Below are 15,445 nucleotides of genomic sequence, written 5' to 3'. Positions count from 1 at the left end.
ATTTGTTTCACGTGCCTTGTAGCAATGCTCCTTTTCCTACAAACATAAATTAATTTCTAATTTTTGGTACCCAAATTCTTTTGGGTCCATATTCATTAGTTTCCAAAATCCTAGTCCCCTTAGGTATCCATTTGTGTAGGATATCTTTATCTTTAGTAGTAATGAGTCCTTTAGGAACCCATATACTTCTAACGATTTTTTCATTATAGGTTCTTCGGGGACCTCTCTGATTGTAGTTTTTAAAACTTTTTCTAACAAAGTTGGATTTTGAATTTTCTTTTTTTTCAAAATGTTTTGTTCCAACTTTATAAAAAGAAGCTTTAAGATCATCAATTTTCTTTTGATGATCATCATTGAACTTTGAAAGTAAATTTTGCAAATCCGAATTTTTTTTTTCAAACTCTTCCAGTTTGATTTGCAAATATTTGATTTTACTTTCAAGATCGTTGTTGGTTTTGGAAATGAGTTTATTTTCATTTTTCAATTTTGAAATATCATTTTTATATTTTAAAAACATTTTCTCATAATCCGAAGCCAACCCATTATATTCCTCTAATAGCTCATCATAAGATAAATCATCAAATTCATATGAGTTAGAGGTTACTTTAGAATCTTCCCCGAATACCATCAAGCACAAGTTTGCTACTTCTTATTCCTCTTCATCGGAACCTTCTTCATCGCTCCATGTAGCCACATGAGCCTTGTGCTTATTCTTTGATTGACCCATTCTCTTCAATTGTAGGCAATCATATTTGACATGCCCCGACTTTTTGCATTCATAGCAAATGACCGGGTCCTTCTCTTTTGGTTCATTTTTTAGGCCTTCATTTTGTTTGAATTTTCTTTCTCGGTAAGGTCTCATCATTTGTCTGAATCGTTTGGCAAACAATGCCATTTCCTCGTCATCGTCATCTCCATCCGAATCACTCTCTTCTTTTGTGGATTTGAGAGCAACTCCAGTGTTTTTTTTCTTCTCCTTCTCCTTTGGTGTCTCTTCAATCTTATCGAGGTCCACATCATCTTCAAGCATCATTTCATGAGTGAGGAGGGAGCCGATTAGCTCTTCAAGAGTTAAGGACTTTAGGTTCTTAGCCTCGATGATTGCAGTCTTCTTGGATTGCCATGATTTTGGAAGTGAGTAAACTAACTTCCTCACAAGCTTTTCGTTTGGAATGATCTCTCCATATGATTTGAGACTATTGACAATCGTTGAGAATCTATCTGTCATAGCTTTGATAACTTCATTTGGTTTCATCCTGAAATTTTCATAGCTATGTGTTAGAAGACTAATTTTAAATTCTTTTACCTCGTCGGTGCCTTCATGAGTGACTTGTAGTTTATCCCATATTTCTTTGGCGGTTGTACAAGATGAAACTCTTCCATATTCATTTGGTCCAAGAGCACAAAATATGATATGGATGGCTTTGGAGTTGAGCTGGAACATTCTTGTCTCTCATTCACTCCACAATCTTGGATGAGTGAGAGGCTTGATATATCCGTCTTCTACAACATTCCATGTTCCCATATCACAAGCTTGAAGGAAATACATCATCCTATTCTTCCAAGAGGCATAGTTAGCTACATTGAAGAAAGGAGGCTTGTTGATGGGCATCGAATCGAGACAGGAGTCGACGTTTAAAGTGGAGGCCATTGATGACTTTGATTATCGATGTAACTCTTCCCGAATCGACTCAAGAGGTGATTAAACCTTCAAATGAGTTAGGTTATGATACCAATTGTTGAGTTAATTGATTGACAAAATTGGCCAAGAGGGGGGTGAATTGGCAAATAAAAATCTGGTGGAAGCTTTTACAGAAAATTGAAAAGATTTGCACAGCAATTTAGAGTGGTTCGACTTTCTCAACCAAAGTCTACGTCCACTACCTTAGCTATCCACACTAAGGATTTTCCAAAAAATTCACTAATTTGTTCTTTCTTTTGAGGCTAAAGAGATAGCCTTATAACACCCTCAAGAATATACCCCAATTCTTGAGAACATTCTTTCTCAAAGAGAATATTACAAATTTACAAACTTACAAGAAAATCCTCACAAGGTAGAATGTTTGCACAATTCTAGAACAAAGAAAAGAACACTAAAAAATGAATACAATTGAGTACAAGTAGTGTTCTTGAAAGCAAAATGAATATTGAATGAAAAATATGCTTGAAATGCTCAAACTTGAGGTTTGATGCTTTCTCTTTGATTCTCTCTTGATTCTAGTTGATTATTGTTTCTTATTGTTGATCAATGTCTTCTAAGCTTGTTTAAATACACCTTCAAATGATTCTGAATGTTGGGGATGATTAGTGGAGTCAATAGAGCCGTTTAAGTGTGAAAATAATTAATTAAAGCAGTTAGGACTGTCAGTGCATCGATGCATACCCTAGGTGCATCGGTGCATCTGTGTAAAATTTAAATATTTTGACCGTTGGACTCTCAGTGCATCGGTTCACTAAGAGTGCATCGATGCATCAAGTGCATTCGATGTTTCAAAATAGCCAGAGTGCATCGATGCATGGCTGGTGCATTGATGCATCAAATACATTCGATGTTTTCATAAAATCCTCAATGCATCGGTGCATGGTATGTGCATCGATGCATGAAATGCATTCGATGTTCAGTTTAATTCATGGTGCATCGGTGCATGAAATGGTGCATCGATGCATCACTCTAAAAAATTGAATTTAGGCTTGATTTTGGTTCAAAATACTTTGTAAAAATCATTTCAAAATATATTAAGTATAAAACACAATTTTATACAATTAGTAAGGTTTGAAATTGATCTTAAAAGACTTGGAGTAATAATTTGATATTCGATTAATTGAATCGAATATACTTAAAAAATCATTTGTAAAATCTTAAAATTCATTTAAACTAATTTGTTATATCGAAACACAAAAATGTTTTCAACAAAGAGGCCCTTGTCATCGTTCAAGAGGTCCCTCCCACCGTTCAAGAGCCCGATTCACATGGCATACTATGTCAAAATATTGATAAACCCCCTCACGTGCCCGACATGATGGATGGGAGTTATCTTTCGTATGAGTTACCGGCCAGTACCATTCCTCAGCAGGAGAGGAGAACACTACCGGATACAATTCTGGATAATACCCTTTGGGCTAAGACTGTAGTTGATTTTTATCTACATGAGCGGAGCCAGGGGTGCTATGCTGACATATGCCTAATCGACGATATGCATTTGTTTCTTGAGCGGTCTTGGTGGGGTGTTTTATTAGGGGTTGAAGAGATTGGCTATTTCGAATGGGGGTAAGTCTTATATTCTTCTTATATTGATTTTGATTATTTTTTTAAATTTAGTAAATTCACTAATATATGTATTTTTATTATAAAACAACATATTAATGGATGGGTGTCACGTCTTCTGATTATAAGAAAATTGAAGAAAATAAAAAAGATGCGATAGACTATTGTGCCTTCATTTTTTTACGCAGCTCACTTGAAGGATCAGAGAGACTCTTCATATGTGTTGGGTAATGGAAAAGCCCACATTTATCCTGCGTGGTGGGAGGTCGATAAAGTTAGTATTTGATGTGCATATTTAAAGGTGTTCATAAATTTTATTTGATGTACACAATTGAATTATTATTTATGATTGCAAGTGTTTATCCCTATTATGGAATGTCATCATTGGCTTCTCGTCAAGCTTCAGCTCCCATCCCTGAAGACGATAGTATATGACAGCATGTTGAATTATATACCATTGTCTGATTTAAAAGATATTATTTGTAAGGGATGGAGCGCTCAATTGGCTAAATACTTGGATTCGATTGACTATTGGACTAATTCTAGAAATAAGAAGCCAAAAAAGTTTAAAGTTACAATGATGAGAGACGAGACATCGCCACAACAAACGGCTAGATCCAGAGGGGATATTGGTCCTCTTGTCTGCATGTGCTTGGAACGTTTGACGACTGGAGGTAAACAGTTTCTACCTCCCACAGATAGAGATAGAGGTGTAGTAGGGTTATGGTTTCGTCATTTTATGGCTAGAGCGATATATTCCAGACGTTGCCTACATGCATCCGCGTGCTGAAAGTGTGCATAAACAGCTATTTGTTATTGGTAAGTTTGAGCAAGTGTTGTTAACATATATACTCTTTGTTGGTTTGAAAATGTTTGGTTTAAGTACCTAGAATTCAACAATTTGATGTTTGTTGGTTTAGATATGTAGAAAGTGTTGTTTGAGCAAATGTTTGGTTTCTGCAGGTTAATCCTGAAGTGAGCTACGTGAATGTATTGGATGTAAGCTTCCTATTGTTAGGAGCATTTGGATGTACTGTATGGGGCTAATTGTATCAATGTGCTGTTGATTTGTTTTTTTAGATGTGTAAATAAGAATTGTTTTTTCTTGTTTAATTGATTTGTAAAATTTGATTTGTTGTTTAAGAAAATTTCAATCTGCATTATGTTGAAGGCAAAAAAACCTGTTGAATGTACACTTTCGCAACGCGAAAGTAAAAAAAAATATGTATTTCGAATTTGACTTTCGCAAGAATCGTAACACGAATTTGACTTTCGTGTAGCGAATTTGACTTTCGTGTAGCGAATTTGACTTTCGCAACAATCGCAAGAAAAAATCGCAACGTGATTTTGACTTTCGCGTTGTGAATTCAAGGAAACCACCTTAAAAAAGATAACAGACAACAATCTGATAAGTGATAACAACTGAACGGATCATAGAAATGTTCAAACTCAAGTTACTAATGCATGTCTAACTGAAAATGTATGCATTCACACATAAAATACACATAATACAACATTTGCATTTAAAAATCACCTAAGTTAATAAGTCTCAAAAGGTGAAACCGGTTGTGATTGGGATTTTTTTATTGCGATTTTGATTTCCTTTTGCTTGGCACCATATGAGCTTTGGATTTTTATGAGGATCCATATTTTGGTAGAGGAAAAGATGATTGTGATGGCACTGGTGATCCACATGTCAACCTTGTATGATCACTTTCTTTGCACCGACTACATGTCGATATCCTCTTCTCTTCACCCTTAGATGATATACGGTCGTGATTTTTTGGTCGGCCAGGTAACCTGTTATCCATTACTGGTGGCAAAATTGTTTGTAAGTCATCTGGTATGTCACACTCATAAGGATGTGGAATTGGGTAGACAATCTCAGCATAAGTCTGTCGATATACTTCTGTAATGTAGCAATCCATAGCGTATGCGCTTGAATCACCTTAGTTTAGATGAAGAGCAACTTTTATAACATGGCCACATGAATAACCAGATATTTTCCATTTCATACAACTACACGTCTTTGCATTTAGATCAACAATATCATTTAATTTATTATCCAATACTTCAAACAAAGTGTTTGAACATGGTTCAACTCTCCACGACGTTGACTTCACAACACGTTTCGTTATCTTTTTTTCAGTTCATGGTGTAACACGACGTTCCAGTGTTCCTATAAATTTAAATAAATAATACTTAGTAAAATATATAAATATGATAAGTTACGAATTTAAAGAAATAATAATTGCATGGTTTCTTTTCTTGTAGTACCACTGTTGAATAGAGGCTCGAAAAAACTCCATTAACATAGTAATGGGTAATTTTCGGGAATGACGACTTAGAGCGTTGATTGATTATGCACTATTAGACGTCATGAAACCATATCTTGCTCCAAGTTGATGTACTCTTGACCATCTTTCAAACCCAACATCTTCTAGTGTTTGAGCACATTGAGGCAAAACACGTTTTAAACAATTTATATGCTTATTAAAATCCACTTCTCGATAAGCTTTTACAGCCTTCCAGTATGTCCATTTGTGATTTTTTATACCATCAGACCTTGGTTTTAGATTTCTGTACAAATGAACACCACAAAGTCTATGAAAAGCATATGAGTAACACCTTCTAACAACGTTGTCAATTGAGTTTGCCCTATCAGATATGATTGTCAGATTGCTAATATGACCTATGCAATCCCTAAGATGCCCCATAAACCATGTCCATGAATCAGAGGTTTCAGATTTGCTAACCCCGTAAGCTATTGGCAATATCCCATTGTTAGCATCCATGACTACTGCTAATAAGTTTACTTCAAGGTATCGACCTTTCAAATGTGCTCCGTCAAGGGCGCATACAAGTAATAAATGAACGAATCTACAAAATAATATACACAAGAAATATAATCATTTAAATATGAAATGCATGTAACTAACAAAAATGAGTCAACAAAATTATATTGATTTACTAACCGCAGCACCAATGGCGATAAACAGCAACTCAAAGCGTCCATCTATATCTGTTTTGATATGAGTTACCGACCCAGGATTTTTCAGCTTTAAATTGTGACAATAAGCCGGCAGTTGGGCAAACGATGCTTCTGGGGACCCCCTCAACAATTCCAAGGCATAACATTTGGCTCTCCAAGCTTGAGAATATGAGATACTAATCTTGAACCGAGCATTCATGTCAGTCATAATTTCATGTCCCCGATATACCCTATCATTCAAAAACATTAACTCATCCAGAAAACCACCCAACACCTTTTTGTTTACATGTCTGTGGTGAGGAAAAACTTGGGTTCTTGAACATGTATGTTTATCAATAAAATTCCTAACTTGAAACATTTCACAATCTTTTATCCTCTTTGCAATCATACGCCACGTACAGTTTTTATCAATCATACACTTTGTTTCGAAACTATCTTTGCTTGATTTGTTAACTTTTAGTTGATAATCATCTTCCACACATTTCGTATACAAAGCTATCTTCAAGTCTTCCTTTGTATCAAAACAATAATCTTTCTTGATACGAATAACTTTTGTGTAACAATCAACTGCTATCTTTACCAACTCTTCTTCTGGTATCTGAAGTAATTATGGCATATTCCAATTATACTCCCGTGGCATTTTCTTCTTTTTTTTTCTTAGGGGACTTCTTCTTTTTCTTCTTCAAGGTTATATGAATTACAAAATGGATGTTCAACATATTCATTCACAGTCGTAACTTCCTTCTCATTATTATCAACAACATCTTCCTCGGCAACGGCTGTTTCATCATCAAAATTTGGGTATTGACTAATATCAAAATCATTACACGCATGGTCTGTTTCTTCTTCTGATACATCATCAAAATCCGAGTATTGACCAAGATCAAATTTCGAATACTGACTAGTACTCACAATTTTTTCTGTTGGCTCATAATCGTCTAACTGGTCAATACGAAAACTGGAATTTGGTGCTGAAAGTTGATTGGGATTTGAATTAGGAAAATGTTGTGGGTTTTGATATTGTGTTTGGTATTGGAAATGTGGTGAAACAAAATTTTCTTGGTGATGAAATTGTGGTGGAGCCATTAAATTTTGAGGTTTATAACAACGTTGTACATTGTGAGCACCATAAACTGGGGTTAAAGAACTTAGTTGATTACTACCCGTTACTTACCCAACTTCACTACTTCTAGGTTTAACAACATACAATGTAACATCATCTTCTTGCGAAACACTAATGTAAGCAATGAATCGTTCAACATCTTCATTGTCGGTTAACAATTAAACTTTACCTTTTCTCTGATAAGATAGCCTAAATCCACTTAGATGCTCTAAATTCAATTTCTTTGCAACACGTAACATTAGAGTTTCATAAGTTAACTTTTTTAATAACAGTTTTAGTTGAAGATTCATGTGTAAAGGCATATATTGTAACATTCTCCCATGACCCTCCAAAACACAAATTTATCCAAACATGATCAACATTAGATGATTTCATTCTACAAATTGTAAATTAATTTACTAAACAAACGAGCTATAAACTACATATCATATCGCTAACTTAGAGAAAAATATACCTTTATTAAGTTGATAGTTGATAATTTGGGAGAGAAATTATTGAAAAAATATATAGAAATAAAATTATGTAAAAAAAATTAGAGATGGGGAATGATATAGGAACAGATGTCGTCGGAGAGAGTGATAGATAGAGATGGAATGAGTTGCGATTTAGGGATTTAGGTTATGAGTTGTTGCTGCTGCGTAGTTATATACCCAAAACATTTGTATTGTGAAAATAAAACCTGGTGTGAAATTAAAATTCGTGTTGAGAATTCGAAAATCGAGTTGCGAAAACAAAATTCGCGTTGCGAATTTAGAAACTGTGTTGCGAAATTGGAGTTCGCGTTGCGAATTTGTTGGTCATTTTCGTAAATCCAAAACAAGTTGATTAAAATCGTATATTATAAGGCATTTTCGATCACTGAAATTATTTTCTCTTGAATTTATTATTGGTAATGGACTATGTATCCCATAAAATCCATCGGCCCAAACTTAGTTGTAGGGTAGTACTATGTTCGGTTATTTTTAAAAGGCTAAATTAGTCATTTAATCTTTAAACTCTTTAAATTTTAAAATTCAATCCCAATTTAAATAATAAGGGATATTATGAATAAAATTTATAAATTTTAAAAAATCAATTAAAAAAATACAATTATTTTATATTAAGATTGAATTTTAACAGTTGTAAAAGAATACTGAAAATGATTAAATTAGAATAGATATACCAACAATCAGTTGGTCTAGTGGGATGAGGCATTAGGTCCCTTAAGCAAGGTCAGGGGTTCGAATCCTGGCGTTTGTGAATGGAGCAAATTGGGTTGGGAGGGTCGCTCTCACCTCTGCAGTACCCGATCTGAATTAGTCGGTCAATAGATTTGATACCAGTGCTTAATTAAAAAAAAGAAAATATATATTGAATGACTTAAATATACAAAAGGTGTTCAATCTATCTATTTTTTCAATTTAATGTCTAACGTTTCATTATGTTACTCAAAATGGGTCAAGTCGTAATAGATCGTTAGTTTTCTGACATGTGTCACAATCTAATAATTTTGAAATTTATTTATTAAAAATATTATTATATTTATATAAAAAGAACTTATTTCTTTTAAATTACAAAAAAATTTCAAAATCCCAAAATCTTAACATTAACTCCCTTCCCGCCGCTGACGTAGTCCTTATCATCATCCTAGTTATAAGTTGTTGTGGTCGTCAAAATCGCTTGGGGTTGCGATTTTTATCATAGGGTTCGCGGAATATAAAACGTCGATTCATCGTTGATGTACTGTTGATCAATCACGATTTCATAAGAGTTTTGGTCGCCGGAGAAGGTGAGATCGGATGGACTTCTCTGATGTCTGTTATGTCTAAAACAATGCTTGCAGTTCTTTTTCCATTAGTATAAGTTCACTGATGACGCATTTGCTTCATTCGTAATCTTGGCAGCCTTCAATACTTCCAATACAAATTCTTCGGATCAGGCAGCTAGTCATTCTCAGTGTGCTTGGAGGTAGCAGTTTTTTCCTTTTCTATCATTAGTTTTCACTTTGAATTGAATATTTACTACCATGTCTTGATGTTACCTTCTGAGCACTGTGTTCCTTTTCTTTACTATGTGCAATTATAAGGATGAATTCTCACCATTTTGTTTCAAGCAGAATTTACGACAATGTCTGGAAGGCGTCTTCGTGATGCTGTAAAAACCATGCTTACAAGCCATGGTAATAGAGAATTCGGTAGTAACATTCATGTCGTTATAGCCGGGTTTACTAATACATATTCACAGTATATTACTACCTTCGAGGAGTACCAAGTTCAGAGATATGATGTCAGTGCCGAATCAGCAATACTTGCATGGATAATTACCCAAATGTTAACATTTATTGGCTATAAAAGACGTGAATTTCCGGAATGGTGACTGCAATTTCATTTGTGTTCGGGATTTCTAATCTGTATTTATTGTTTGTCTAGTTCTTTTACAAGTTCTTGTTTCTTAGGGTTGTCCACACACGCTCAGTTCCTACATTCAGGAGTTCCAGAAGCTCGCGAGTTCTCTTATCAAAGGCCAACCTGTTGAACCAGGTCCGCAACCTCCCAATTTCTAGAGAAGCAAATAGGTTTTCTCCTTCCTGTCGTAATGGACTCGACTCCTCCTGGCACAAATTTCGTGGATGTCAGCTCTGATGTTCCGGCTAACTCAACTATCAAGAGAGGTAGCACAGTGACTGTTGCCTTCTGGTCAGCTTGCCCCAGGAACGATCTCATGACTGATGGTACATTTGCCCTCGTTGAGATACTCCGAGGGAAAGACACAGGGGTTCCAACTTACGACGATGATGATTTCTGCCTTAGGTTTAAATGGTCAAGACCTTGGAAGCTAAGCTCCCGAAGTCAAGCAACCATTGAATGGACAATCCCTCCATCTGCCTCGCTAGGAGTTTACAGAATAAGGCATTTCGGGGCTCCAAAACGGCTTCTGGGATCAATTTAGCATTTCACCGGTTCAGCTTTTGTGGTAGCATGATGAAATAGCTCAAACCATTTGTATTGTATATGCATGGCAGCTTAAAACTTTTAATTTATTTGCGCTTTATATGTAACGAGTTGCCATTAAGCTATATCTTTACCACAGCGAATCAAAAAAATGTACCACTATTGCTGAACTGGTGTATCTCATTTGATTTCCTGTGCAAATGTTTTCTTTACCATTATAATATATATTTATTGTTATCATTTTACTTTTTTTTAAAAAATTCTTTTAGTTTTATAATATAAATTATAAATATTTTTATAAAATTAACGTGCTTTAATTGATGTACGAATATATTCTTATTACATTTTATAATTTAAGTTTTAAGTTATAATTAATATATTTTTATTAAAATAAATTTAATTATTTTCAACACCAGTTAAAACTAAAAATCACTTTTCATCAATAAATAATATTAACGTATAATTTGATTCGGTGGTTATACATCAGACCTTTTACTAAAGATCTTAGGCTTGATTCTAATATTTTGCCTTAATATTATCCTTTCTGCAATCTGGCTATTTAAGGCAGAACATCCACAAAGCTCAGGTGGAACGAAGATAAATAAGGAACGGAACACGTAATTTATAACATGCATGAGAAAATCCAAGCACATGAGAGAAATGTTATCATCCATCTAGTCTTAAACTAAATGTTGGGCTACATGTTGAAAGCCTCAAAATAAACATCAATGACGATCAAACACATATTATATAGTCAACAAGGAAACAAGATCCATGCCAAAATCAAGTTAAACTTGTGGCATAGTCTCCTCCTCATCTTCTTCAATCTTGGGCGCCAAGTAGAACCTGATATAACCCATCTCAGCTATCTTATACTCAACCACAACCGGCAGTTCCGAAGACAAGCTGATTGTCACCGTATTCGACAATGAAGTTGCCTTTGTAAATGAATTCATGTACCTCAATGCAAATGTCAATGATACTGGCTCATTCATCTCTATAATTGTTGCTTCTTCTGGCTGCAATTTTTTTAATCCAGAAATCAACAAATTATAATACTTGCGAGGAAAAAAAAGAACAAAAACACAATAGACCAAAGCCAAAGGACATACTTTATCTACAGTGGTGTTTTGCCTAAGAACAATATTTGCAGTTCCAATATCACCTCTCGTGGAAAACTTGACACCTTCCTTGGTAACAGAGATGACAACTGCAACAGCATCAAAGAGAATTAACATTTGCAATCAGGTAAAAATATAAAAGGCTATATACCAATGGATCTATAAGTAATAAATTTTTAAAATTCAAAAATATTTAAGTAGTACCAGTATCACCAATGCTTGAAAGATCTTTACAAATCCTTGCAAATTCAGCTGAAGGCATCCTAACAATAGCATGGTACTCTGCTTCTGGGATTCCAAGGTGTTCACTATCGATATCCATAAGTTTCATCTCGAAATCCGATATCTTATCTTGAGCTTTAATCCATTAGAACATGCATAAAGAAATGTACACAAAAAGTCAGTTCAACCTTGCATTGACAAAAAATTAGGAAGTATGGTACAAAAATTGGGGAAGTGTAATGTCATTACAATTGAATAAGCATGAAGAATCTTCATCTTGCTTTAGAATTAGAACAACTGGTATAGAAGCATTGAAATCTTTTGTTCTTCTACCCATAACCAGGAAAGAAAGAAACAAATTACCAATCACCAAAACTACTGAAAATAAGCAATATTTTCATAGTTTACACAGCTCCCTTTAGTTATCCATCATTTTTCCAGCAATCGATCACATGAGGTTTTTCTAAACATAATCGTTCAACAGGACATAACCATAATTAAACACTCAAAAACACAAATTCACAATAATCCCTAGACTCAAAGAAACATGACCAAAGTACCCATAAATGTAAAGAACTTACTGGGGCTCTCAAACATGAAAGTAACGCTATCGCCGCCATCATCAGCCTTGATTGTGATGATGTCGTCATTTCCGGCGCATTTGAGCATCTTGGACATGTTACCGAGATTCATTCCCATGGAGATGTTCCTATCGCAACGATAGTGTTCGAACCCTTCGGATCTCAGCAAGAGAGCCACCAGCGCCACGTGGCTGGAATCCATGGCCTGCAATGAAAATCCCGTCGCCGAACAGTCAAAGTTGGCATCGTTGACCAAGTCCTTAATCGCTTCCAAAACTTTCTTTAGAAGCGAGCCTTGAACAAGCCTGAGCTCGAGCATTTTGGAGGATTTTTCTTTTGCTTCTCTTTTGGAGAGAGAATGGCTAGCTAGGGTTTTGAGTGATAAAGCGATGGAGTGGTGTGTATTGCGGGGTTTATAGAAATGAAAATTAATAAGTTCGAATCGTGAGGTTCGACTGGCGGGATTTTATGATGTTGGTTCCCGCTAATGTACTTTCGCTTCTTTTTTGGCTTATATATATATATTAAATCATTTTAGATAAGTAATATATTTTTAAACTAGATTCGTTAAAAAAACAAAATATATTTAGACTTGGAGCAAGACCTCAAGCGGTAGCTAGAGTTTATTTCCTCTTTTCATTAAAAAAATGTTTAAACTTGTCTCATTGTAAATATTGCAACAATGACAACCCTAAGTTTTAAAAATAAAAATATTTACATCATATTTTTCCTAACAGCTAAACGATAATTTTAATTATAGTCAAATAAAATATTGCATACTTAAATACACTCCCACTCCATAACTCTGAAAAATATTGAGAAAAGCTAACATTGATTTAGCTGCTAGGAAACGTAATTATATTCCCTTGTAGAACGTTTCATGGGTTCATATAAGATTGGGTTTCAACTTAGTCCAATATGAGGAGATGAAGAAGAAGAAACTCTGCTAAACTGGGCCTTTTAAGTATTTTTTTTTTCATTTTAATCTTTTTCCGAAAAGATTTAAATCTAAACTCCCGTGCACTTAGATCGTTAAGAGAGAATAAAGTTTATTTTAACCATTTAACATTCTTTTTAATATCCAATTAAGAATTGCCCATCCAGCTCAGTTGGAAGAACGCAAGGCTCTTAACTTTGTGGTCGTGGGATCGTGTCCCACGGTGGGCAATTCATAATTCTGACTGCTGGAAGTCTTCCACAGAAGTTGCTTTTAACTTGGCGTTGGGGGCAGCCTACTACCTTACCTCTCCTTCACCCCATTACATATGGGAATAGGGTCAGCTAATAGAATTGATTGTCCAGCTCAGTTGATAGAGTGCAAGGCTCTTAACCTTGTGGTCGTGGGATCGAGTCCCACGGTGGACAATTCATAATTCTGACTGCCGGAGGTCTCCCACGAAAGCTGCTCTCAACCTGGAGTTGGGGCATCCTACTATCCTACCTCTCCCTTACCTCATTACACATAGAAATAGGATCAGCTAAAAAAATTAATATTCAATTAGGCAAATTAAATTGATGGTCTATGAAATTTTTACTTTGATCATCAAACTTTTAAAACTTGCATTAGCATCATTGAACTTTAATATCATGATTACTAATGTTAGTTGTCATTGCATGTTATTAGAAAATATTAATTTATTAAAAAAATAATATATGAACATGTCACATCAATTGTCTTGAAAGGCAGCTTACAGCAGTGACCATAATGAAAATAATATTAAAATTCAGTTATTTTAATATAAAATTTAAAAATTTAGTGATCAAAATAAAGCGTCCTAAAAATATAGGGAACTACCGATGTAGTTTAACCTATCCAATTAGGCGATATCTTAAACTCGTAGTTTTTTTTATTAAAAAAAAACCTAAAGTGATAGCTGCGTATAAGCGTATATCTAAGCAAACAAAGGGTAGTTGATAATGAAATTGAATGGATAAGGTTGTGAATATAGATATTTTAAGGGTAGTTGATATTTTGGCCCAAAATATCTAGGCAAACAAATATCTGCGTTCCATTGCTAATAAAGTCCCAACAAGCTACTTTAGTTTTGTAAGGTAACAAAATGGAGTGTTGTAGCAGACCTAATAGGAGCGATGAGCACTTATCACTGGAAGAGGAGACTAGAATGGAGGAGCAGACCAGGGAATACTTCCATGACAAAGCACCTAAACGTCACACTAAGCCTCAACGAAGCGAGTATTCTTCCAACTATGTCGATGCTGTCGCCGCCGGCGATATCACCGAATACCTCGAGTTTCAGCGTTTGGAGAATGATCCCCAGGTCAGTTTTCCCCCTTACTATAAAAAAGTTATTCCAGGCTCTCTGGTTGTTTGATTTTGTTGTTTCCCTTGGAAATTTGAAACCAGAAAATAGTGTACAATGGAAGTGAAGTGCGAGACGAATTCGTGGAGACTGAATATTATAAGGATCTCAATTGTGTTGACAAACACCACCACACGGTACAAATGAAATCTGTGTTATTGTTACTGTTCTCTACGATTATGATAATAAAATTTCGTGAATGATGGTGGGTTTGGATTCCAGACGGGAACGGGTTTCATAAAAGTAGACAACACAAATGGCAGAAACTTTAGTTTAGAACCAGATTCAGATACCAGTTGCCACACCTCTTGTAAGGGAAACCCGGCAACCAACGACTGGATTCCAGCTGCTTCAGATGCGGTAAATCCCAAAATAAACTTGATCTGTTTCATTACCTAGCATCTATAAAACATGATTTGTCCCAACCTTTGTTTACATTTTCTAATTGATTTTTCCAGGTTTATTCGGCTTCAGATAAGCCTAACAGGAGTGATAATTGAATTGGGTGAACCGTCAGCGTTTTTCTATTGTGTTTAGATGTTGAAAACAATTGTCATTCACGATGATTATATTATTTTGTATCTTAACTAGATGGTGATCTTTAATTGCTTATGGTATGTATCTGTAGCAAGCTTAAATAAATAAAAGATGAATGTATCTTCTTATAACCTGACCTATAATCCAGCCGATCTAAAGTTTATTCGAAACTCATAAGCTCAAATCAAATTTGATCAAATATTATTATCTAAGCGCAGCCTTGCTAGAATACTATTATCCGAACTGGAGCTCGATAAAATATATTATACAAGCTTCATTGAAAATGTATCAAATCGAACCGTGTCCCAAAACGGATCAAGTAAATGTTCAAATCATGCTTTTAAAGACACCAA

At 35.0% G+C, this 15,445-nt stretch overlaps 2 protein-coding genes and 1 pseudogene across 2 annotated transcripts; 2 read left to right on the top strand and 1 right to left on the bottom strand.

The window, feature by feature from the left end:
- The first annotated feature begins 9,158 nt into the window (after nt 1-9,158).
- Nucleotides 9,159-10,341, top strand: LOC120142119 (annotated as a pseudogene).
- A 567-nt stretch (nt 10,342-10,908) lies between these two features.
- LOC120142191 (proliferating cell nuclear antigen-like) lies at nt 10,909-12,553 on the bottom strand. Its single transcript, XM_039156930.1, has 4 exons — nt 12,235-12,553; nt 11,636-11,788; nt 11,423-11,520; nt 10,909-11,329 (listed from the first exon to the last, which is right to left on the bottom strand). Exons 1-4 carry the CDS (start codon nt 12,551-12,553, stop codon nt 11,099-11,101), a joined length of 801 nt encoding a protein of 266 aa, XP_039012861.1. The 3' UTR covers nt 10,909-11,098.
- Nucleotides 12,554-14,279: 1,726 nt separating this feature from the next.
- On the top strand, nt 14,280-15,116 carry LOC120142192. Its single transcript, XM_039156932.1, has 4 exons — nt 14,280-14,513; nt 14,600-14,692; nt 14,778-14,915; nt 15,014-15,116. Exons 1-4 carry the CDS (start codon nt 14,295-14,297, stop codon nt 15,053-15,055), a joined length of 492 nt encoding a protein of 163 aa, XP_039012863.1. The 5' UTR covers nt 14,280-14,294; the 3' UTR covers nt 15,056-15,116.
- Nucleotides 15,117-15,445: the final 329 nt, after the last annotated feature.

Source organism: Hibiscus syriacus, unplaced genomic scaffold (assembly GCF_006381635.1).
Source record: "Hibiscus syriacus cultivar Baekdansim isolate YM2019G1 unplaced genomic scaffold, ASM638163v2 tig00110819_pilon, whole genome shotgun sequence".
NCBI classification, from domain to species: domain Eukaryota; kingdom Viridiplantae; phylum Streptophyta; class Magnoliopsida; order Malvales; family Malvaceae; genus Hibiscus; species Hibiscus syriacus.
This window is presented reverse-complemented; position numbering and strand designations above follow the sequence as displayed.